Here is a 25,133-nt window from a genome sequence, read left to right on the forward strand (position 1 = left end):
GAGATAAGTGGGATGCCTGGAGAAGATACAAAGAGGACGTACCTCCCCCTACCAGCTCGCCCGTGGCCTGGGAGGTGAGGGCAGCGGCTCCGCGGGGGCAGGCCCAGAACCCAGTCCCTCGCTGCTCTCCTTCTGTCCGGGTCTCCATTCTCTGCTCTACACTCACGCACACATTCAGGTGGAACTCCCGGGGAGCCCGGATTCAGATAGAAGACGAGACCTAAAAGGGCTGGTAAATCCATTTCAAAAAACCCCCGAGTCCGCCTCCCCGGGGGGGAGCGCAGCCAGGGCCCGCGGCGCAGGCTGTGTACGTGTTTGCGTGTACGTGTTTTCCCGCGGGTGGCTGGGTCCCAGGGCGCTGGCGCGAGTCCGCGCGCAGGAGTGCCGGGGTGTTCGGGTCTCCGCCCACAGTTTCGGGTGGGGCCGGGGGAAGAGGGAGCCCCCCAGCACGCCTGTGCCCCGGAGCCCCAAGAGCCGAGATGCCGGGAGCCCGGCGGCGAGAGCCACCCGAGCTCGGGAGCCCTTCAGCGGCGGCCGGGCGGAGCTTGGCTCCACGTGGGGCTGGGGAGCACGCAAGCCCGGAGTCTCGGCGCTCGCCTCTCCGCCGCTGCCGCCTTTTGTGGCGCCCGGCGGCGGAATGGCAGCTGGCGGGGGACTCGGCCGCCCGCCTGGCTCTCCCGGGGCCGCCGTGAGCGGGTGAGCCGCACGCAGAAACGGCGGTGGCGGCCCGGAGAGGAGAAGCGAGCCTCGCGCGCGAGAGGCGAGCGCCCCTGCCCGGCGCCCGGCGCGCTCTCCGCCTTCCTGGCCTGGCTCGCTCGCTCGCTCGCTCCCTCCTCCTCCCCCTTCCTCTCGGGGCCCTGCCTCCTCCCTCGATCCCGGGCTGGATGACTGAGGCATTTCAGACGTGGGCTGAGCCAGCGCCGGCGAGCGAGCTCCGAGGCCGCAGCGATCTCTCGATAAGCCACCTAGAGGCGACTTTGCGCGCGCTCCCCAGTGGCTCCCCGCCCTCCCTCTGATCATGTTGACATATTCACAGGACAGGCAGTAGTACCGATGCGGCGCTGCGACGTTACAGTTTCCGACACCTTCTTTTTATAACTCGGCTCTATCCCCCAGCACTCGACCTGTGAAAACCACGCCTATGCAGCAACACAATTGGTCCGAAAGCGTCAAAGAGCCAATCAAGAGGCCTCCGGCTCCCCGCAGCCCACAGCAGAGCCCGACCTTCTAGAGCCGCCGAGCAGACGCCCGGGGAATTCTAGAGGCGGAGGAGGGTGGCGCGGAGCTCTCGCTCGCTCGCTCGCGCTCCCTCCCTCTGCTCGCGCTCCCTCTCCCACTCCGTCCCTCTCTCTCTACTCTGTCTCTCCCTCTCTCTCTCCCTCTCTCTCTCCTCCTCTCCCCCTTTCAGTCCCCCCACTAAATCCTCCCTGCCCTGCGCGTCTGGACGCAGATTTAGGAAGCGATTTCGCTCACGTTTTAGGACAAGGAAGACAGGCGCGGGAGGAGAGCACGGCAGGACTCGGATTGCAACCCAGACACCCTCCGGAGGCTCGGAGCAGAGGAAGGAGGAGGAGGGCGAACGGAAGCCAGTTTGCAGTTCAAGTTTTGATAGCGCTGGTAGAAGAGAGCTTAAATCAGAGAGTTGTTGTTGTTGGCTTTTTTTTTTTTTTTTTTTTTTTTTTTGTGAGGCGAGAGACTTTTCCGCTCTCTCGCTCGCTGGGGAAGCCGGGTGTAGCGCAACTGCGGGCGCCTCCAGCGAGAAAGAGGGAGAGGAAGACAGACAGGGGGGCGGGGAAGAAGAAGGAGAAGACAAGGTAAAAAGTCTCCGAGCGGAGCGGTTCGCATTTGCAACAAAGAACTGGGGGCTGGGGAGCCATTCCCGGGACCTGGGGCTGCGGTGTCTCTTTCGGCGAAGCGGCGGGGCTCGGGCGCGGGTGAGACCCTGCTCGCTCCCCTCGCCCCGTGAAACCGACTTCCAGGAGCGGCTTTTTAAAAAACGCAAGGCACAAGGACAGTCACCCAAGCGACTATGTCTCCTGACTTCTCGCCTTGCCCTCTTTAAAAGCGGCATTCCTCCTCCCCAAAAGACACTTTCCTCCCTCTTCCCTAGGGCGCTTGAGTGGTGATTTTACCCCCCTTTTCTTCTTTCTTTCTTTTTCTTTTTTTTTTTTTCTTTCTTTTTCAAACTATGTGCTGCTGTTAAAAACCAAAAACAAAACCAAACAGCAGCTGCGGACTTGTCCCCGGCTGGAGCCCAGCGCCCCGCCTGGAGTGGATGAGCCTCTCCATGAGAGATCCGGTCATTCCTGGGACAAGCATGGCCTACCATCCGTTCCTACCTCACCGGGCGCCGGACTTCGCCATGAGCGCGGTGCTGGGTCACCAGCCGCCCTTCTTCCCCGCGCTGACGCTGCCTCCCAACGGCGCGGCGGCGCTCTCGCTGCCGGGCGCCCTGGCCAAGCCGATCATGGATCAATTGGTGGGGGCGGCTGAGACCGGCATCCCTTTCTCGTCCCTGGGGCCCCAGGCACATCTGAGGCCTCTGAAGACCATGGAGCCCGAAGAAGAAGTGGAGGATGACCCCAAGGTGCACCTCGAGGCCAAAGAACTTTGGGATCAGTTCCACAAGCGGGGCACCGAGATGGTCATTACCAAGTCGGGAAGGTAAGCAAGTGGCAGAGCCCACACCACCCCCCCCCCCCCGCCTCAAACTATTGCTTTCTTTTTTTTTTTCCCCCTTCCCACCCCTTATCTCTTCCCAGGAGAATTGGTTTGCCAGTTAATTTGGGCTTAGAGAAAAACTTAGGTCCCCTGGAACTGTGGTCAGACATTTCTCCCACCCTGTTTCTGTGGTAGGAAATTTCTACTTACCTGGACGTATGCAGGGGGGTTTCTCCTACCTAGTTCTGCATCCTGGATTTCTCCACGGGCTGGATAGACTCTTTTCAAGGGAGCACAGACACTACTGCAGGAAGAAAGAAAACCACCCCACTCCAGGAAATTCACTGTGGCAAACCTTTCCATGCCTATGTCTTTGTTGATGTTCTGTTTGTTTGTCTCATTTTGTTCCCAGAGAGAACAACTTGACGCCCTTTGCTTTGGTGTGGTCGTGGGAGACCTGACCCTAGCTCTCCACTTGCCCTTTCTGCCCTGCAGCCGGCCTCTCTGGGTCTGCAGGGGCACCTGAGCGTGCCTCTGGCAGGGTCACAGAGAAATTGGGGTTTGTGTGTGCGCACCGATTCACATGTCTGTAATCCGAGGGAGAGTTGAGGCAATTTTGGATCGTTAAGATTATGTTTGCAGATTCAAGGAGCCAGTGGAGAGACACATGCTGGTTTTTTTACGTGTGATCTTATCAACCATATTTCATATAACTTTCACAAGGTCCTTGCCTGACCGAAACCTGCCTGTCACTTAAAATCAACTGATTCTTTTTTTATGGCCTTGAAGCCCGAGAAGGCTTAACATTAGAATAATAAAAACAAAATTCCTCTCTTCGTGTCTTGGGCGTTTCAGTGTCTTTCCTAACTAAAAAGGAGGCCAAAGTTTGGCAGAAAATCTCTCAAACCCAGGAGACATTTCCTCAGTTTCACATCGAAGTGCTTCCTTTTCAGTTGAGACTCTAGAAGGCCGGCACTCCTGGGAAGTAAAAGTCAGTTTGGGGCCGGTCTGAGCCCTGGGAGAAACGCGATTAGCCCGCGTGCTAGGCGAATTAGTTATCAGGCCCAGGAGTCCAGCCTGAACTACCATTCGTTTTGAGAACTCGCTGACGGCCAGTTTCATTTCGCCAGCGGCGGGATTCCTGTTCCGTAGGGGAGGGTGGAGGTATATTTCCTTGATAAGTTTAACATTTTCTCATCAGTCAGTGGAGTTTTGGAAAATTCTAGCCTTGACTGACCTCACTTTATTAAAATCCTACTCCAAGCTGTTTAGAAGTAGACACTCAAAGGGGAAGAGCACAGTCAAGAATTTCTCTGCAAAGAGGGCCATCTGTGAAGTCCTACAAGAGGAAAAAATTGTGGAGAAAGTATTAGACACTGCAGAGAATTGTAGGGCAATATTCACTTGTTTTGAACCTTGGGGCATTCCCCCATAGAGAAACTGGGCATATGTAATGCTTGGGCCGTGGAAGGATACGATTCTGCACTCTGTAGTCCTCCTCTGACACCGAAGCCTCATCAGTCAATCACAATAGAAAAGTTTTAAATTTGATTTAAACATTCTAGGATAAATAAGGAATCAGACCCCAGAGTCTGAGTGATTTCTTTTTCTCTTCTCTTCCTCCAATTGTAGGCGAATGTTTCCACCATTTAAAGTAAGATGTTCTGGGTTGGATAAAAAGGCCAAATATATCTTGTTGATGGACATTATAGCTGCTGATGACTGTCGATATAAATTTCATAATTCTCGGTGGATGGTGGCGGGTAAGGCTGACCCTGAAATGCCAAAGAGAATGTACATTCACCCAGACAGCCCTGCTACGGGGGAACAGTGGATGTCCAAAGTTGTCACTTTCCACAAACTGAAACTCACCAACAACATTTCGGACAAACACGGATTTGTAAGTTTCACCGCTCCCGTTCTAGTCAGTAAAATTTCCTCTTTTCTTCACCCTAGTGAAGGCAGTGCTTCCCCTCTCTTTGCAAAAATCACCAGTTTCTGCTTAGACCTCTCGCTTGCTCTCTGTTGCTAAGCATAGCAAAGTTGTTCGATCCGAAACGGCCAGAGAGAGGATTCCGGAGTGTTTCTCTTCGGATAATGGAAGGCCTGGCGTTCTTTAAAAAAAAAAAAAAAAGAATCGAGGGCCGGAACACTGACCGCTCGCATTCTGTGGCAGTCCCAGATCTTGGTAAATGGCTGACAGTGAAGTTAAAAACCAGTTAAGATAACAAAATCCATTTTAAAGTTCCGTGTTCTCCAGGGATTGGTTCTGAGCTCTCTGGAAACTTCTGTTTTGAACCCAGCCATATTACTTCTCGCGGGAGTTTTAAGGTTAAGGAGTTTTAACCAAGGGCTACGTTTGTTAAAGGGGTGACTGCGTTTTTTGAAAGATTCCTTTCTTTTGTGAAAAAAAGAATATGGGCCTGAGGTGGAAGTCAGGTTTATTAGAAATGAGGCTGAGTTCTCCAGGATAAAAATTGCTGTGCGTGTCTGTGTGTGTGGGGAGTGTATAGAAATCGATTCCATGGGAGAGTCCTTAGAAACTCTTAGGAGACCAGAATTGCTTATAAAAGTCAAACAAAACACCTTTTGCCCCCAGCCCCCTACCTCTCCCCAACATTTCAGTAAAATAAAGCTGAGTGATAAGAGAGGAATCAGCAGAGAGATTAGGCCCCAGAAGACGTGAATGGCACGGAAGTATCTTCAGCAGGCCAGGCTTGCCTTTGAAGCCCTTGATTTGATTAAGGCATAAATATTCCCTCTCTAGAGTTCAACCTTTCAGGGCTTTAAGTGGATTGGGCTCGTCAATTAGTGGGCGCTTAAAGGACTGAATCATTTTGTAAATTAAAATGCATGTTTTTCTCTATCTTTTAAGACTTTGGCCTTCCCAAGTGATCACGCAACGTGGCAGGGGAATTATAGTTTTGGTACTCAGGTAGGCTAGGGTTCAAGGTATGAACGGACCTTAGGTGGTGAGGGTGGGGGGACCCTTTGGAAATTGAGGAGCAATTTGGATTCTCCAGAAGAGGATGTCTGTGGAGCGGAATGTGCCCAAAGAGGTGCTCCGAGGAGGTGGGCTTGGCCTAAGCCGTCGGTGGGGTAGACGTCAGCCTGGCAGGGGTCCTGAGGTCCTGTTGGTCCCACTAAATCACCTTTTTTTTTCTTTTTTGATATGTCTCCTCTTGTCCCTGCCTCCCCTCCTCCTCCCCACAGACAATATTGAATTCCATGCACAAATACCAGCCTCGATTCCACATTGTGAGAGCCAATGACATCTTGAAACTTCCTTATAGTACATTTCGGACTTACTTGTTCCCCGAAACCGAATTCATCGCTGTGACGGCATACCAGAACGATAAGGTAACCAAAGGCGCTTTTCTTTTTAAGGGTGGTATTTTTCCCCTCCCGCCTTTAGGCCGCTCCGGGGTGAGGTGGAGAAAGTTAGGAAAGATTAGGGATGGGAGTCCCGAGTTTTTCCTTCCGCGATTGGACTCTTCCATGGAGCTTTTGGGGAAAGGGAGTCTGGGCCATCCCAAGAGGCCGGGAAGAAACAGAACAAAGCAAAACAAAAACTTGACCAGCTAGGAATCCCACACGGAGCGAAAAGAGGTCAGACTAACTTTGCTCCTCTGGGCTGACATCCGCTCCCCCAGTGGGGGCTTTCTCTTGTTTTGAGGCTCAGCCCCTTCTCCTCCAGGAGGAAGGATCAAATACCAGGTTCCAGGTTCTAAAGGAACCAGCTAAAAATCGAAGGTAAAAGCCATTTGGGATCTTGGAAGGAGAATCCCATTGGAGAGCAGCTTTTCTCCCCTAGCCAGAAATCCCGAGTAGCTGGTCTGGTTTTTATTACCTTTTATGCTGCTGTGTTTTTTATGGTGTGTGTGTGTGTGTGTGTGTGTGTGTGTGTGTTTGGAAAAACCTCTGATCACAGGGGTCATGCTAATCGAGTTGTCTGAGGCTTTTGAGATGAGATGACCAAAGTCAAAATCACTTCAGCGGAAGGCCCGGGATTAGGAGTACCCCCAAATGGAACAGCAGGCAGCCCCTGGTATATAAAGTTATGGTGGCTTGAAGGTCATGGGCATGTGCACAGAGACACACAGAGAAAGTGACTCTTGGTTATCTGACAACACCTTGTATCTTGAACTCAGGGTCACCGTGGGTGGGTCCTCTGGCTGGCCCCCTGGGGATATTCAGGTATGTTTCCTTAATCCGGACACTAAGACGCCAGCAATCTTACACACAGGAGTTTATTCCAAGAAACAAGAATCCATCCAAGGGGCCTTTTTCCCACCTCTGGGGAAGTCTGTATATCATGTGTTTTTTGTCCCCCCTCAAAGGGAAGGGATTTGAAAGATTACATACTATGGCATTTTGCCCCAGCATGCAAACAAAATACATGCTTCCTCTAGACCCAGAACCCTGTGAATGTAAGTTGTTAATGTAATAATAAAATGTACCATTTCTGATCAGACAAAGAAGCCAGAGGCCTTCTCCAACCCAATGGTGGTGGCAGAGCAGATAAATGAAAGCAAATGTTTCCAGTGGTCATTCAGTCCTTTGACATCTGTAATTGTCAATATTGTAATTCCTCAACCCTCCCTCCTCCTCACAAAACCCAGCAAAAAAATCAAACCCATTCTGGCACAAGGGTAGTGAAAACCCCATAAATCATTTAATTAGATTCATAGAAAAGGTTGGAGTGTGTGCTGTGGGGTTGGGGGGGGTAGGAAATAGGCCATAACATATTTTATGATGAATTGTGCTATATTAAAATGAAAGCACAATTTTAAGATCTACAGGTTGTCCCTTTTGACAGCTTCTGACAATCTTTCCATTTTCAGTGCAAGCTCTCAAGGCTGCCTACAGAACAGAATGAGGCATTTCCCAGACAGTCTTAATTTCAGTCTGGAATCCCTGGTTTGGCTTCCTATGGCAGATGCAAGCCATTGGTACAGTTGTTTTGATTTTTCTCTTGGTCCCCTCTGACTGACAAACCGTGATGTCCTCTCCCTTTGTCTTTAACCTGGCATAGCCGGGTGAGTTCTTTGGGCCGTCAGATTTCTAGTAGACAGAGTTGGGGTGGTGACACCCCCAAAAACATTCTGGAAAATGAGGCCAATGTCTCTTTCTTGCTTGTGTCTCCTCCTCTAGATAACCCAGCTAAAAATAGACAACAATCCTTTTGCAAAAGGTTTCAGGGACACTGGAAATGGCAGGAGAGAAAAAAGGTGAGTGGAGACACTGAGTATTATTTTCTCAGATAATTTGGAGAATCACTTTTCTGGGGCCCAGATCTCATCTGTTAGAAGTAGGATGCAGGCACGTCTGTAGTAGTTGGAGGAGAGAGAGAGGAAAATAATTCACTCCCATCTTCCCCCTGCCTGTGGACCTCAGGACACTGTACTTTTTCCTGCCTCCTCCAGGTTACCTTAAAGGAGATGAACTATGCCACACCATTTTTGTCTCTGGAAAGAAAAGTGTCAGGGATAACAAATATATAGAGAGACGCCTGTTAATTCCTAATTAATTGAGGTTCATCCCAGGCAGGTCCCAGGAAAGGACTAAACCATTCACAAAATGCTTTGGAATTTTTGCAGTCTTCTCTTGCAAATACCATCAGACAGAACTGAGGCCCCTTGAGAAGTCCGTGGCTCCCTCCTTCATGGGTATATGTATCATTTTGCATGAAGCAGACAGCTGGATAGTGTATGGAAGACGATCTCCCCTCCCCCACCAGCTTTCAAAGAATTTCTAAAATCCAGTAAATCAGTCTAGATCTTTGACCTATCCCCTTGTGGGGTGGGGGTGAGCATGATAAAAAGAATTTCTAACATCTAAATGGATTTTTTTTTCACTCTGGTTAGATTAATTAATGCGCTGGTAAAACAATTAAAGTGCACCACGAAGGAAGCCACTTCCTCCCAGTCTTAGCAAGGAGTGGGTAGGCTGCTGGTGCTCACCAGTTTGGGCACCCAGGTTCCCTCCTTCTGTAAGGCCTGCCATTCACCTGTCTCTGGCCCACGGCCTTTCCCTAATGAGCCTCTGGTCCTGAAGCCGCCTTCCTCCAGCCCCCACCCCGCCCCATCCTGTGCCACACTCTTCAGCCTAGTTCCAGGGTCAAGAACCATGCTTGGGTCTCTGTGGCTGCTTTGGAGCAAGCAGGTGTCAGAGAACTCTTGATGTGTTGTCCATGGGTGGTGGGTAGGGTGAGGGGTGCGCGTGTGTGTGCACACGGCGTGTGTGCACGCCTGCTCTTTGGAGAGGGTGTGAGGCAAACGGGGAGGTAGGCTAGATGTACCTTCGGTCTGTAATGCTGGGTGTGGGCTTCTGCCACAGAAAACAGCTCACCCTACAGTCCATGAGAGTGTTCGATGACAGACACAAAAAGGAGAATGGCACCTCAGACGAGTCCTCTAGCGAACAGGCAGCCTTCAACTGCTTTGCTCAGTCCTCATCTCCAGCTGTCTCCACTGTAGGGACTTCGAACCTCAAAGGTAGGCCTGGTCACCTCTGGTTTCTCCACTCCAGGTCTGTGGGGGGAGGTGCTGGGGTGAGGGGTGGGTACCTGGGAGAGTTGGGGGCAGGGCGCCCACCAGGGAACCTGCCCTTCAAAAATGTCAGGTGCTTCTAGAAGCTTCTAAGCAAGAGCCAAAGTTCCAAAAATGTGGCCAGGTATGTACCCCTCTGGAAATTGTATACAGGAGAGCTCAGAGCCCCTTCCCCCAAACCTTGATTTGGCTGGGGGTAGGGTGTCTGCATGTTTCTTCTCTGTAGAGCCAGCCTTGAAAACTTGTGTCAAGCACTTCGATCTCTGACCCTCCACTGTCTCCAACCAAGCAACTGTTGACGTTTTACTATCTTTGAGCTCTAGATTAAAATGTGTTGGGGGGCAGGTGGGGGGGGGGGTGAGGCAAGGGATTCTCTGTGCCACCTGGAACAAGGAAGGTGGCTGAGAAAACGTCCAGCCCCAGAGCAGCATGGGCACTGGGAGAGCAGACAGAGCCCTAGGGATCTGAGTAGGGAGGGTGGGGGAGTGGGAGGGGACAAGATGGTTCAAATCCCCAGTGAGTTCCTGTGTTTAAAGAGCAAGCACTATTTATTTGGAAAGACACGCATTCTCTCCCTCTCAAGGGGGAGGAAACCTGTTTTTAAGTTAATCAAAATGAAAGTCCATTATGACTGCCATCCTTTTAAACTTTACACATAAAATTGGATCCCTTTTTCTTTCTTTCTTTTTTTCTGGTAGGACACCCACAGAGAGTGTGGTGACAGCAAAAGAGAATCTGTGATTGTCTCTGGGCAGTGAGCAGGCTGCACCCATCTCTGTCTGCGGGGACAGGGGCACACAGAAGCCTCTGCTGAGTGTGTGTGTGTTGGGGGAGGGGAGGGTTTTCATTTCTGCCACTACCAATTCAGATGCCAGGGTCCAAACGAATCCTTCTGAAAGAATTCACAAATTTGTGGAAGGTATTAATCTTGGTCACTCACTGAACAAAGAGTCTGGATAGTAACTAGGTGTTCCCAAAGTGAGTTTTAGGAGGAGTTTAATTTTTAAGAAAAGGAAATGCAGTGGAGTGGGGGAAAGACGGGGTGGGGGGGGAAGCTCCCACACAGTAGGAGCTCAGTGGATGATTGTAAACAATAGTAAAATCCACTAGCGATTGGGAGAAGGGGTTCAGATCGACCTAAATATTTTAAATTCATTCATTGCTAGTTTATTGACACATCCACTGAAGTTGGGAGCCATCATCGCTCCCACTTTGCAGATGAGGAAACTGAGGCACAGAGAGGTTAAAGGGTGTGCCCGGGACCACCCAGTTTGTAAATGGCCGGGCTGGAGTTCCACTGGCCCAGAGTGGAGCTCACGCCCTTCCGCTTGGCTTTTGTTCCCGTCCTCTGGTAGATCTGTGTCCCAGCGAGGGTGAGAGCGACGCCGAGGCCGACAGCAAAGAGGAGCACGGCCCGGAGGCCTGCGACGCGGCCAAGATCTCCACGACCACGTCGGAGGAGCCTTGCCGCGACAAGGGCAGCCCCGCGGTCAAGGCGCATCTCTTTGCCGCCGAGCCCGGCGGCCGGGCTCGAGACGCCGGGCGGCTGGACAAGGCGTCGCCCGACTCGCGCCACAGCCCGGCCACCATCTCGTCCAGCACCCGCGGCCTGGGCGCGGAGGAGCGCCGGAGCCCGGGCCGCGAGGGCGCGGCCACGTCCAAGGCCGAGGAGGCGCGCGCGCTGCCGGGCAAAGAGGCCTTCGCGCCGCTCACGGTGCAGACGGACGCGGCCGCCGCGCACCTGGGCCAGGGCCCCCTGCCGGGCCTCGGCTTCGCCCCGGGCCTGGCCGGCCAGCAGTTCTTCAACGGGCACCCGCTCTTCCTGCACCCCGGCCAGTTCGCCATGGGGGGCGCCTTCTCCAGCATGGCGGCGGGCATGGGGCCCCTGCTGGCCACCGTGTCCGGGGCCTCCACCGGCGTGTCGGGCCTGGATTCCACGGCCATGGCCTCCGCCGCGGCGCAGGGACTGTCGGGGGCGTCGGCGGCCACCCTGCCTTTCCACCTCCAGCAGCATGTCCTGGCCTCTCAGGTAATAATGAGGGGTCTTCCCCCGGCTCTCCATGGTTTCCCAGACGCTCACCCAGTGCCCCTCGGTGAGGAGCTTTGAAGGATAATAATAATGATAGTAGTACTAGTAATACTTAAGGCCAAGGGTTACCTCATTGACTCAGCATAACCTCACACTTTTCCCCAAAAGCTTAAAAAAATACTTTTCTAAGTTCAGGACTGTTTATAGTAGAGTAGTGGGGTAGTAGTAATGATAATGAAGCTGTACCTAGCAATGAGCTCCCACTTGGTCTATTCTGACTTCAGTGGCCCTACTGTCAACTCCACTTTATAGAGGAGATGGTGGGGGCCCAGAGATGTTGGGTAACTTACCCAAAGTCACACAGCTAGTAAGTGCTGGGGCAGAGACTCTACCCCAGGGCTTTTTTTTCAGGGTCTCTGATTCTAGCTTCAAAGTGGGAATGTCTCTTATCTCTTAAATGGCTCCTAGCCAACCAGCCACCAGGAATCAGACAAGGGGGAGACCATGGCCTGGGGAGGGGAGCTGACTCTCTTTGGGTGGGAGTTGAGTCCTGAACCTTTCCTCCCAGTGGGAACCTTGTCCCCTGTCCCCCAAAGGGTTAACAATTTGTGCCTAGTGGGAAATGTCAGGATAGGGGCAGGCTTCGGCTGTGGCAGGCCTGGCAGCCTCTGTGTGGTTCAGACAGCTGTGCTGGGGTGCAGGGCAGCTGCGGAGAAGTCCTGGGCCGCTGGAAACCCAGCAAAGAGGTTCTGTGGGGTTTTCTGCACGCCCTTGCCTTTGTTTTGTCTGAGTACATTCGTCTCCCTTCTCTGAGCCAAGAAGCAGTGTTGTCCTCCCCTCTTGGGGGGGACGAGGGAACTGAGAACAGGGTTGGCTGGCTTCTGGCCTTTTCCCATTGCTGTCCTGTCTGTGAACCCCTCCTGGTCACCTTGTCCTAAGTGGACATGGGACAGGTGGGCGAGAGGCTGCCTGGGCACACAGGTATTAATGGTACCCCAAGGCCAGGGTCAGAGAGAACTAGCTCAGCCCAGGCTGGGGTGCCTACATTTTAAATTCTGCTTCTGCCATCGAGGGAGGGACTTCCTGCTCCCCTGGGGCTCACCTCAGTTTCTCCACCTGAAACACCAGTACCAGCTGGGTGATTTCCTTGTGTTTAGAGCAAATGTCTTTTGCACCCTCAACCCCCAATTTCCTTTAGCTTAAAGAGCACCTCTGGATTTTTTTTTTTTCCCTCATTTGGGAAACTTCTGGAATTAGAGTGGGACGGCTGTGTTGGGGGTGGGCGAGGAGGAATGAAAGAAATGTATGTCCCATAACGTATGCCCCGTGGCATACGTTTTCAGTCAGCTACCTTAGCTGTGGCCGGACTAGACTGCCGCCCCATTTAACAGGTGCAACAGCTGGCCCCCCAGTGGGAGAATTTCTAGCAGTTCTATTGGCCAGATGCCCCGTGGAGCACATTGCCGGCCTTAGCTCATTTAATATCCAAAGACCCAATCACTGCATGAACTATTTAGTATTGCCCTGGATCCCCCCCCACCCCCGCAAGAACGCTGAGGCCTGGGGGGTCTGGTGGACCTAGAGAAGGAAGTTTGAGTGCCCCCCCCCGCCCCTGTGCAAGAGATAAAGGATTTGCCAGGGATCCCAGGGTGGAGGTGGTGGGCTTGGGGGTTTGGGGTGGGTGGATGGACGGAGGAGGTTGGCTCCTCCCCATCGAGCAACCCCCTGCTCACTGCCTGCGTTTCTCTCCTCCTGCCCCCCGTTCCCCGCAGGGCCTGGCTATGTCGCCCTTCGGAAGCCTGTTCCCTTACCCCTACACGTACATGGCCGCGGCAGCGGCTGCGTCTTCGGCCGCGGCCTCCAGCTCCGTGCACCGTCACCCCTTCCTCAACCTGAACACCATGCGCCCGCGGCTGCGCTACAGCCCCTACTCCATCCCCATGCCGGTCCCGGACAGCAGCAGCCTGCTCACCACCGCGCTGCCGTCCATGGCCGCGGCTGCGGGGCCCCTGGACGGCAAAGCCGCCGCGCTGGCCGCCAGCCCGGCCTCGGTGGCCGTGGACTCAGGCTCAGAACTCAACAGCCGCTCCTCCACGCTCTCCTCCAGCTCTGTGTCCTTGTCGCCCAAACTCTGCCCCGAGAAGGAGGCGGCCACCAGCGAACTGCAGAACATCCAGCGGTTGGTCAGCGGCTTGGAAGCCAAGCCGGACAGGTCCCGCAGCGGGTCCCCGTAAACCCCTCCCTAGAAAAATCTCTTCATTCCAGTCCAGTCCAGTCTGCCGTGCACTTTGTTGGATGTAAAATAAACCACGGGCGTTCAGGGGGGTTGGCCGCTTCTTTGTGCAGTCCTGCCTGGGAAGGGGTGCCGGACTCCCTCTAGAGAATGTGCTAGAAACAGGCCCTGTCGTCCTGGCGTGGTTTATATATCCGGGATCTGGTTCAGATTCTGGGGCTCAGAAAAGTCTGTTGCGTGGAGCTATTTGGGGTGGGAGCGAAAGCATTTTATGACCAGAGCACCTCCAGCTAGGCTGGTCTGGGAGCTATGGGAAGGAAGCAAAAGGTAGCCAGGCCCACCAGGAGGGGAGGTGTTGAAAGGCTTCTCCCCCAGTGCAGATTTATATATTTTTTTCCTTCACCGTGTCAAGTAGAAACAAAAATTAAAAAATATATATATATACTGGGGACAAATGAACACATAAACATGATTCTGTTTGTGAAGATTAAAAACTTTATAGTGACCTGCGTATCAGTTCTAAATAAATTACTGAGCAACATTGTGTGGGGAGGGAAGTCATTGCCATCCTTGTTTGGTCTCTGTTAAGGAAATCTGTGTCTTTTAATATTCTTGTGATGTTTAAAGAGCCGCTATAGGTCTCTCCTTGCATGTTCCACAGTAATGTATTTGTGGGTTTTATTTTGAAATGCTTGCTTTTAGAGAGAAAAGAACATGACCCCACACCTTTCTCCCCTCCCCCCCCTTCTCTACCCTCCCATCGGCAACCCCAAGGGGGAGGATTTAAAGGGAAGGGGTGGGGAAAACACAAAAAATGAATTTATTTTATCTAAGCTATGTAGCAGGATTTATGTCCTCCTCTGTCAGTTCGTTCTCTTTCCTGTATACGCAATAACAAGGTTTTAAGAAAAATAATAAAGAAGAAGCGAGACTATTAGACAAAGTATTTATGTAATTATTTGATAACTCTTGTAAATAGGTAGAATATGAATGCTCAGAAAATTAAACCTTTAATTTATTGACGTTGTACATAGCTCTATGTAAATAGGGGCGCAGCTGTCAGGTTTTGTGTTCTTGTTTTCCTTTCGTCAATTTTATTTCAAGGTAAAGGATCGCTTTTAAAACCAGAAAACACTTTCCTGCACCGACACCAACACACTTTCAAGAGTTGCCTGCAGAAAAAAAAAAAAAAGAAAAGAAAAAAAAGCTGTTTTTTTTTTTTTTAATGTCCAAGAGTGGTGGAAAGTGCCATTGCCTATGTCACCCCAAACTGGGGAGGTGATGCCACATCCCAGCTTACCTTAAATTTCTTAAAATACAACACCCCAGGTGTGGTTCTGAGATTGCTTGGGGGTGGGGGGGGGTGGGGAGTGCAGGGGCTGTGGTTTGACTTTCTAATTTTTCTTTTGTATTTGTATTTGCTAGTCTGATTTCTTCAAATCGAAGTGGGATTGACTACTGTCTTCAGTATTGGTGGTGTTTTGAATGGGTGCCTATAGAGAAAGTCACAGTTCACAAGTCAGGTGCTGAGAGATGGTTTAAAGACAAAAAATTCATGAAGGTATATTTTGTGTTATAATTGTGGATGAGTTCTTTGGTTTTCTGTATTTCTTCTCTCTTTAAAACATAATTGAAATTTCAATAAATTTTTATTGAAATGTCTCTGGGCCTCGTGTTAAGTGTTTCCTTGAGAAAACTTTCCTGCTAGAGGAGTCTTTCTGTCCGTGCTTGCTTCCTCTGTCCCCCTTTCCTTCGCCTTTAAGTCATTAAGACCGCCCCCACGGAACCCAAATGAGCTGTCACTCAAGTTGCAAAGCTAAAAACAAAAGTCCCTTACTGAGGCGAAGGGAGCCGCTTCAATCTGAAATTACTTTTCCTTTAAATTAGGGAGCAAAACGAGAGACGGAAAGAGAGCTGATTAGAATTGGGTAGAATAGCAATTTCAGATACTTAAGTTCTAATGGAAAAAGAATGCTCTGCTCCCCTAAGTCCGTGGTTCCCACACGAATCCCACCAAGAATTAAGTTTCGAGGACTCCGGACGTTTTCGTTTTAGGCTCGCTCTCCCTTTGCACGTCGGTATGGGAAACGCAAGGCAAAGCTATCTTCTTGCACCAGTGTGCAAAAAAAGAAAAAAATCTCTTCGCCGGCAGACCCGGCTTGGCAAGCCAGGGACCCTCCGGGTTGTGGGAGACACGGCCGGGCCCAAGCGCCCCCCGGAGGTCCCCGGTGTCGCGGATTGGACCCCGCTGACCCTAGGCGCCCCGGCGCGCGCGCGGAGTGCGGTCGGCTCCGCGCAGACTTAGCTGTGTCACGCGAGACATGAGGCAAGTTTTCCCCGCAAGCGAAAAGTATAGTTGACCCCCCTTCCCGGGACAAGTCACCCAGGAGGCACCCTCCTCCAGCCCTCCCCTCCAGCCAGCCTCCAGGCTGTTTGGGGAGTTGCCTTTTGAAGCTCAATTTATTTTTGAAACATTCAATAAAGAAGAGCGCGGCCGTGACCGTCTTTTGGTCTCCTAGCGTCCCCACCCCCAGCGGAGGTGTATTTGTGCGGGGGGGGGGGGGCAAAGGAAGGTTCTCGCGGCCTTTTCTGGCCCTGGGGGCCGTGACGTGAGGACCCAGCCGGAGCCTGCCTGGCGGCTGCCTCCCTCCCCTCCTCCCTGGAGCCCGCCAGCCCGGCCCCAAGTCCCTGTCACCTTCGGGCCTCTTGAATGGCCGGCGAGGAGGATCGCCCTCCCCTCCCTCATCCCGTACTTGGAAGGGGATCGAGGTCGGGACCTTTTGGAGAGGGGGGCCGAGCCCCTTGCTTCTGCAGCCAGGCACGTGGGGAGCCCCACACCCTCTCCAGGGCTGTCCCCCGGGGTGAGAGAGCAACCAACCAGGGTCGGAGCTGGGAGGGGGTGCTTGCAGGGACCGGGGACCTTTGGGACGCTAGCTCCCCCGAGGGCCGGGAGAATGGCAGGGCGCGGGCCCACTGGGGCAGGCTCGGGCCCGGGGGTTCCGCGCGGAGCCTGCGCCCCTGGAAGGCGGCCGGGGGCAGGGTGTGCCCAGCGCGCTCTGCCTCTCGGGGGTGGGTGGACAGAGAGCCTCGGCCTGGGAGAGGGAGGGAAGGCTTTTCTCTCTCAGCCCATATCTGCTCCCCCCACCCCCAAATTCTCGGACAGTGCTCAGACGTGTGGCGAGCCTTGCCCCCCGCCCCTTAATCTCCTGTGTATCTTATTTGTATGTAGTGATGTTAATGAATAACTCTTGTGGCGCTGATGGACGGGGGGTGAACCGCTCGCAATCTATCTGGATTTCGTTGCCTATTACTCACCTGGCGCCGGTCGCAATCTCGCTGCGGGCTTTATGGTGGCGGCGGCCGCCGCGGAGGCCACTCGGGGCCGGCGCCTTCGGCTTTTTTCCGGGCTTCGAGTGCCACCTATCTGTCTGGCCCACGAATGCGCCCAGGTCGCCGCCGCTGGCTCGGCATTCCAGCGCCTCCCGGGTTCCGGAACTTGGGCTTTTCACCTTTGCCCCTTCTTATCCTCCCCACCCCAGCCGGCGCTCTCCTCCTTCTCGGACCCCCCCCCCCACTCCCCAGCCCCCAGCATCGGAAGAAGCCGGGCTGTCTTTCCTGGGTATCACTTTCACTCTTCTTTGGGCCCCAGATGAGAAAAACAGTCCTTCCCGTCTTTGGGTTTCCAAACAGTCAGGAAATTCCGGGAGGGGACCCTCTCATCATTTTCTGGCCAAGCACCCTGCTTCTTGGCGTAGAAATCCCCCGCAGTCCTCCCCAACCCAGCCGGGCAGGGGATAACCTGTGCGATCTCGGTGGGCAGATGGAGGGAGGAAAGACTCCCGCCTCCCCCAAATTACATAATTCACATTCTACCCTGGATGCGACTTCCCTTTGCCTGGATGCGCCCTCTTTCTTTCTTACTTTAGAACTCTGGAATCTTTCGGTTTTTACCCTGGCCGCGTCTACAGGGACAAAGGCCGCACTGGAGGGAGCCGCAGTCCGTAAGGGCCCAGGCGGGGGTCAGCTGCGGCAGCCTGCAGGGCCAAGCAACTTCGTGATTTGTAGATTTAAGGTGACAAATGCGGGTGCCGGCCGGAGCCCTCCGGCCCCCGCCCCTGGGGGAGGTCGGCTCCAAGCCCGGCTGCGCCCTGGCGTCTGAGGCCGGCGGAGGGGCGGGGGTGGGGTCGCCTTTTGCTGTGCTTTGAGCCGCGGGTAAAGGCGTCCGGGTTCCTGCTGACCTCCCGGCGCTAATTGCAGGGGCCGAAGGGCGCGCTCCGGCAGAGGCAGGGGTCACGACCCTGTGCGCTCCCTCCTCCCCGATCGGGCAAGCCCGAAGGAACGGGGTGTGTGCAAGCGGGCGTGTGTGTCTGTGCGCGCGCGCACACACAGCCTCCCTCTGGGTCTGCGCGGTCCCGGAACCCACTCTTTCTTTGTGGGGTAAGTTCCCGCGCGTGGACCCTCAAAACAAAATAAAACAAACCCGCCACCACAACAAAAAACCTCCATCCAAGAAGGAAAACCTTTGTTCTGACCTTTCCCCTAAGCCAGCAGACAGGCAGCCGCCTTGGGGCGCTGCGAGAGGCTTGACACGCTTGGCGTCCGCGCGCTTTCTGCCTCGCTGGTTTCCAAATTCGACCTCGCGGCAACCAGCCAAGAGAGAGGCCGCGGGGTGTGGGTGCCGGGCCGCGTCGTGGGCTCTACTATACAGAGCTGTAGATGTGCATCCCCAGGGGTCGCTCTTTGGGTGCTGGCGCTCCGGGCCGAGGACCTGCAGGTGTCAGAACGACATGCGTGTGTGTGCGTGCACTTGTGCGTGCTCCGTCTGCAGACGTCTCTTCCAATTTAGCCCTAGAAGTGCACGCGCCAGACAGTTCCGGATGTCGATGCATTTGGTTGTTTTACAATCAAGATGCGTATAATCAAGATGTATATGTTGCAGATGTCGGCGTTCAAAGTACACGTAACAACGATAATAAAAAGAGCTGGCGTGAAAGAGGCGCGTGCACGTGCCAGGCACTCGGTTAAGCACCCCACAAAGGTGACCTCTTTTCATGCTCACAATTCACCGGACTTTAATCCCTGTTTGACAGAGGAGGAAACTGAGGCACGGAATCGTTAAGGCGCTTAACCGAGATCAGCCGGGGGAAACCCGGAGCCAGAATGCCCGCCGAGATGGGCGCCAAGAAGCCCCTTTACCGTCGCCATACCTAATTCAGGTGGCGGTGTCCGTACCTGTAGTACGTAAGTCCCGGATGTAGAGAAATCTAAGGGCGCGTTCCGGGTTTTTGTGTGTGTCTTGTGCGCTCTGCAAAAGAGAACACTGTACTTTCCCGGCCATCGGTCGTGCGGTAGGAGAGTGCCGCTCCTATTTTGGCATCCCCGTTCCGGGGCCTTTTCTCCCCCAGAGGACCCGTCGGGGCGAGGACCCGAGGCTTGGGGCCTTTGTTCCCAAGCAGATGAAACGAGAGGTGACCTGGGGACAATACCCCTATTTAAAAATATGCCAGCGGCGGGACGCTGAGGCAGAGACCGTGTTCTCTTTCGGGATCTGAGTCGGGAGGGAGCGGGAATGACAAAAGGGCTAGCGCGTGCCAGGGTGGGCAGGGCGAACCCGGCTAACTCCAGAGGGTCCCTTTCCCGCGGGACGGGAGAGGCCCCTTTCCCACCCCACCCCACGCCCGGCCTCGGATCCTTCCCCGCTTCCCTCCACTCTCGGTGTTCCATCTGTCCAGGAGCAAAGGCCGGGCCGGCCGTGGGGACTCTGCCCGCGCAAGGACCACTCATTCTCTCCTGCTTCCTGCCCAGCTTCCAGGACTCTAAGCAAATTTATTTTTTCCTGCCCTCTTCCTCTCAACTGTCTGGCCTCAGCTGGGAGCTGGGCCAGTGGGGAGCCAGATTCCGCTGTGAAGCGGGAAGAAGAGGTGTGGAGAGCACAGCCCTGCGTAGGAAAGGGGGTGCCGCTTATGGTTCGCGGCCCAGTTTCCTGCGGCCTGGGCAGCTGTAGGCCCCGCGCACCTGGAGAGCCAAGGGCTGGGTCCGGCGGCGGGCCGGGCAGGGGTGGCACAACGCGCTGCCTAGGTGAGGGGTAGGGGCCCTTCTTCTCTGCCCCACGCGCTTTCGGCCCGGCCCCTGAGATGAAGTCAAACTACCTTTGCGTGTTGGATCGCTCAGCTTGAGCGCGATCCCTGGAATGGGGGGCCGGCGGGGGCTTAGCGAGGGGGACGTTGGTACCATCCGAGCTGTCCGGTTCTCCTCTCCCCCCCACCCCCGCCCAGTCCAACGTCCCCGGTCAGCCAGACTATTTGAGCGTTTGAAATGCGATCCCCGAGCCACTTCGGGTTTCCCGCTAATGACCCGGGCTCCGGTTTCGGGTTGGGGAGTCAATCGGGAGATGAAGATTGCTTCCTCGCGCCCCGCGCCAGCCGGCCCTCCCCTAGGCGCTCTTCCCGCCGGCGCGGTGGGCCCAGGAGAGTGCGCCCCCCACCCCGCCCCCGCGAGGTCCCCAAAGCGTCAAGGACACCCAGGCACCGAACTGATGCGCGTGCGCCGACTTCCTTTCAGCCCATTTTGCGGTGCGGTTCGCGCCAGAACCCAGCGCGGGCACCTTGGCGGTAGCAGCGGGAGAGCGCCGGCTGTCTTGGGGCTGTTACTTTAGTCCTCCCAACGCCGCCGGCTGAGAGCGGAGGCGTGAGCCTGTTAGGGGACCCAGCCGAAAAGTGTACCCATCATCCCAGTCACCTCCCCGCCTCCAGGCCTTCAGCGTGGCGCCCCTCTTGGATAGTCTCTAGGGTGGGTGCCCTTAACCCAGGCCAGACCTCCTGACTTGGGTGAATCGGCAGAAATCCCACACCCAAGTTTGTTACTGTGCATACATTTGGATCTGGGGACGGGGGCGGGGGGGGGGGGGCTACAGTTATGCTCAGGTTCTCAGAGATGTGTGAGCCCCACCAGATGAGGGCCCTGACCCTGCTCTGGGGACAAAAAGAAATGACAGGAAGTTTTGGGGTGGTCTCTGGAGACCCTTGTCTTGGCCAGGCCGAATTTAGTTTAGGGACTAGCTCCATTTCTCTCACCTTCTAGAAGGACACTGTTTCCTTGCTTATTTTGAATCGAAGCTTCCAGACCCCCAGGGTCCCAGCCGGACATTGTCTAATTAGTTGACTAATTAACGATATTAACTCATCAGGCAAATGATTATGAACAATCATTATCACTCCTAATGAAGTCTGTGTTCATCTCCTGTTATAGGCTCACCCCCACTCCATGGGCTCACAGGCAGTAAAAGGAAACCACTTTTCATAAAATGATTAGTTTTTACTACACCCCTCCCACCTGGAGATCTAGGGTGAGGGGAGCAGTGGGGGGTGCCCTTTGTGGACAGGCTGCTGGGTTCAGGCTGGGGGCTCCTGGACCTCTGTACCCCCTCCACAGACATCACAAGGATATGGTCATAGATATATAGATAGATAGATAGATAGATAGATAGATCTATATATATGGTCAGGTTTCATCTTTGTAGGATTTACTTAGTTTTTTCATTAAAGTCTCATCTGGCGGAATCAGGGGCTTGAATTTTGGAATACAGATGTGTATGTGTTGTTGGGGGACCCTTTGGAATCTGAGGGTCCCCTGCATCTTTTTCTCAGGGCAAACATTAACAAGGTGAAGGCTGGGACCTTGGTCGATGCTGAGAATTCTTTTGAACTTTACTGCCCAGCTCAGCCTAGAACAACGTAGACAGCTACCCAGATCATGTATGTGGGTCAAGTCTAAACGTGCTCAGGGACCCCACTAGCTTGGAAGGCAGAGGTGGGAGTGGGTACGTTTTTGAAAGTCCCCTGCCTCTCAACCGTGCTTCCCTCTGATGTCTTTCACTTTTTACTCAGGCAGACACCCCCACAGCACGAGAAAATTCACAAGCACTCAAAGGGACATCCTAGACTTCGCAAAATATTCAAGGGGAGAGGGACCGATCCCGGTCCCTCCTTCCTCTCCTCTGATAAAATAGGATCCCAGGGGACCCCCCCCCTCCCGCCCCTTCTTTGGTTGACCTTGGCCACTTAGGGAGGAACTTCTTCCTGGCGTCAAGACAAGATTGATTTCAAACAAGATGTTGTAAGCTGAGGCTCCCTACTTGTCTGCGATGCCACCATCTCGGGGGGACCCCCAAATCAGCAAATCCTCTGCCAGCCTCTACTTCATCCAGACGGGAGGATGATGAGGCCCGTGTTTGACCACAACCTGTGTCTGTCTCAGGGATCCGAGGACGTGGCGCTTTTTCTCTGTTTGCTGATAAATGGGCCATTTCTGCGCTGGTTTTATTTGACATGAAAGCCCTTCTGGCGTTATTTCCCGGATTTCTTGATCATCCTGGTCTCTGAGCAGAGATCTGAGGTGAGAGAGCGTAAACAGGAAGGGGGAGCGTAAACAGGAAGAGTAACGCTAGGTTCCTCCTAGGTTCCTCCCGGGGTGGGGGCGGGGAGGGGGGGGAGTCAAGCTACCTGTTTTGCAGAGCTCGGGGAAGGGAGGATCCATCCATAAAAGCAGCTAAACCTCAACTTCCTCCCGCGCCTTTGCTTGGCCGTTCCTTTGCCTCCATCTGCTGGTTGTTCGAGGAAGTGCATGCGCTTTGCGAGACTGCTTTCTCTTTTTTTTCTTTCTTTCTTTCTTTCTTTCTTTCTTTCTTTCTTTCTTTCTTTCTTTCTTTCTTTCTTTCTTTCTTTCTTTCTTTCTTTTCCTTCCTTCCTTCCTTCCTTCCTTCCTTCCTTCCTTCCTTCCTTCCTTCCTTCCTCTCTTCCTGTCTCTCTCTCTTTCCTTCTTTCCATCCATCCTTCCTTTCTTTCTTCCTTTCTCTCTAATTCATTCAGCTATTAAATAGTCGTGGCTGAGACACGATCTCAGTTCTCCTGAGATTTGCATTCCAGTAAAGCAAGCTTCGTGGCCATCCCTTGAAAGTAAGATACAGAGGGAGTAAGGTGTCAGAGAAAAGAGCTGGAATTCAGAGGCGGAGAAGTGGGACTTCTTAGAATTCTGAATTTGCCCTCTACTCACTGGGTGTCTCTTGGCCAGGCAGCTTAACTTTTCTGGGTCTCAGTTCCTCCAAGTAAAACTGGAATAATGATATGCACAAGCAGGTGTGCTGGGCAGAGCAAAGGACTAATAATATTTGTAAAGCATCTGCTCCACCCATATTCCCATTCTCTTCCCTTTTTGGAATCATGTGACTAAATTTCAACAAAGTCAGGGTTTATTTATGTACTTTTTTCTCTTCTGGGTTGTTCCAGAATACTGCTTCCTTCACCTCTACTACACGAGGACCAGCAATGGAATTCAACGAGTGTTGATTGAGTGGGGATTCTGGGTATGGGTTTAAAAGAGTCCAAGGGGAACGAGATGAAGCTGGTCTTCCAGCTCCCCATCCTCCTTCTGGGCCCTCCTGCAGGTCACGCAGGTATGGAGAGTTGTCCCCAATAATTATGACAGATCCAGCTATGGTTACCATCCTTTCTCACCTGGTGGTAATCCTTATCTCTGCTGCTGCCTGCCTCCCCTCAAATCCACTGGCCACAGGGCCGCAGGGCTCAACCCATGACCCTCAGCAGCTTCAGCTTCGGTGATGCCCTTGGCCGGGCCCATAGCACCAAGAGGCATGTCTGGCCTGATCCCTACTCATCTCCCCAACTTCACTTTGCCTTGTTCTTGAAAATCAAGCTATACGGGGCACCTGGGTGGCTCAGTGGGTTAAGCCTCTGCCTTCGGCTCAGGTCGTGATCTCAGGGTCCTGGGATCGAGCCCCACATCGGGCTCTCCGCTCAGCGGGGAGTCTGCTTCCCCCTCTCTCTCTGCCTGCCTCTCTGCCTACTTGTGACCTCTCTCTCTGTCAAATAAATAAATAAAATCTTTAAAAAAGAAAAGAAAATCAAGCTATAATGGCCAATCCACTATACTCCTTCGACCCGACTGAAGGTCTTTGCATATACTGTTCCCTAATAGGGAATTCTCTGTTCACTACTGACATTTTGTGTTTTTTTTTTTTGTTTTTAAAGATTTTATTTATTTATTTGAGAGAGAGAGAAAGAGAGAGAGAGAGAGCCTGAGCCAGGGTAGGGGTGGGAGAAGAGGCACAGGGAGAGGGAGAAGCAGAGGCCCTGCTGAACAGGGAGCCCAAAGCCACATGGGGGACCCATCCCAGGACCCTGGGATCATGGCCTGAGCCAAAGGCAGACACTGAACCAACTGGGCCCCCCAGGCACCCCTCACTACTGACATTTGAATTGGATAAGTCTCTGTAGTGGTGGGGGCTGTTCTGTGACTTCTGGGATGTCTAGCTGCATCCCCGGTCTCTACCCACTACATGCTAATAGCATGTCCTCCAGCTGTAACAGTCAAACCACGCAAAAATGTCTCCAGGTGTTGCTAGGTGACCTGGGGGGTGGGTGGTAGGGAGGAAATCACCCCTCGACGAACACAGCTGCCTTCTCCTGAATGCCTTCGCCATCTGTCTCCTTGGTTCCTTTTTTTGACACTCAGATCAGTGCCCCTCCTTCCATAAAGCCTTTCCTGACCTCCCAGACCAGACTGGCGCCCCCCACGCCCACCCCGTTGCAGGCGCTCAGAGCCCTTAAGACCTCTTCCACGGAGCAGAAAACAACGTAGATCACGGATTTTATTTTCCTACTTCTCTCCCCTAAGAGCATGTAAGCAACCAGAGGGGGACCTGGGGGGCCTTACTCACTGAGCTCCTCAGCTGGCGGAAGCCTTGAAAATGGTAGGCAATTAATAAAGGCTTTCTGGCACGATTATGTGCTACTGATTAAGGCTGGCTGGCCTCGACGTTTGTGTTTGCAGAGTTTCACCTGCTGGGCAATTGGGACCTTTTCCGCTTGTCACTCTAGTCTCTCTCTGATGTCCTTCAAGGGTTCGAGGCTTCGAGGCTTCGATGGTCTAAAGCTGATGTCACCAAGGTCCACAGACTGTGGCCTGCAGGCCCTGTCCAGCCTGCCACCTGTTTTCATATTGCCTGTGAGCTTGGAAAGGCATATATATGTATATGTGTGTGTGTATATATAGATATCTATATCTATATCTATAATATAGATATAGATATAGATATATATAGATATACACACATATAATATGTATAATATATATGTTTATATATATTATACATATATATATGTTTATATATATTATACATATAAATAACATAGGAAATGTATATAGGAATAATAATATAGGAAATATATTTATATATTTTATATATATATCTTTTAAAGGCATGTGTGTATATATTTATTTATTTATTTATTTTAAGGTTTTTATATTTTTAAATGGTTAGGAGAAAAAATCAGAGGTATATGACATGTGAAAATGACTTGCTCAGCAAATTTCAGTGTTCATATTAAATGAAGTTTTATCGGAATCTGCTACACCCGTTACCACACATACCAGCCACGGCTTTCTTGCAAGGATGCCAGAGTGAGGGGCGGGAGCTGCAGAATCCAACATGTTTCCTGTCCGTCCTTAGGCGGAACACCTTTCCCCACCGCAAGCCCACGGGGAGGCATGGCTACTGCGCCCAGTTCTCTGAATGGAGAACAGCCACCCATCCCCAGAAAGTCTGGGGTTCGGTTTCTGTTCTATGGAGGGAGAACAGGAA

General features: G+C 53.0%; 1 protein-coding gene across 2 annotated transcripts; it reads left to right on the forward strand.

Moving 5' to 3' along the window:
* Nucleotides 1-1,689: 1,689 nt before the first annotated feature.
* On the forward strand, nt 1,690-15,130 carry TBX3 (T-box transcription factor 3). Of its 2 annotated transcripts, XM_080821807.1 has the most exons (8): nt 1,690-2,664; nt 4,294-4,561; nt 5,537-5,596; nt 5,875-6,021; nt 7,816-7,892; nt 9,001-9,158; nt 10,568-11,241; nt 13,014-15,130. In XM_080821807.1, the coding sequence occupies exons 1-8, from the start codon at nt 2,276-2,278 to the stop codon at nt 13,473-13,475; spliced, it is 2,235 nt and encodes a 744-aa protein (XP_080677933.1). In that variant the 5' UTR covers nt 1,690-2,275; the 3' UTR covers nt 13,476-15,130. The 2 variants fall into 2 exon arrangements, with proteins under 2 accessions (XP_080677933.1, XP_080677934.1); XM_080821808.1 differs by lacking the exon at nt 5,537-5,596.
* Nucleotides 15,131-25,133: the final 10,003 nt, after the last annotated feature.

The sequence above is a fragment of the Martes martes genome (assembly GCF_963455335.1).
Source record: "Martes martes genome assembly, chromosome: 13".
NCBI lineage: Eukaryota > Metazoa > Chordata > Mammalia > Carnivora > Mustelidae > Martes > Martes martes.

Bases quoted from the DNA above. Each gene is read 5' to 3' on its own strand.
- TBX3 (XM_080821807.1), top strand. From the start codon at position 2,276: ATGAGCCTCTCCATGAGAGATCCGGTCATTCCTGGGACAAGCATGGCC. The intron at 4,562-5,536 runs GTAAGTTTCACC...CTATCTTTTAAG, and splicing joins TTTCGGACAAACACGGATTT to ACTTTGGCCTTCCCAAGTGA. The intron at 5,597-5,874 runs GTAGGCTAGGGT...TCCTCCCCACAG, and splicing joins ATTATAGTTTTGGTACTCAG to ACAATATTGAATTCCATGCA.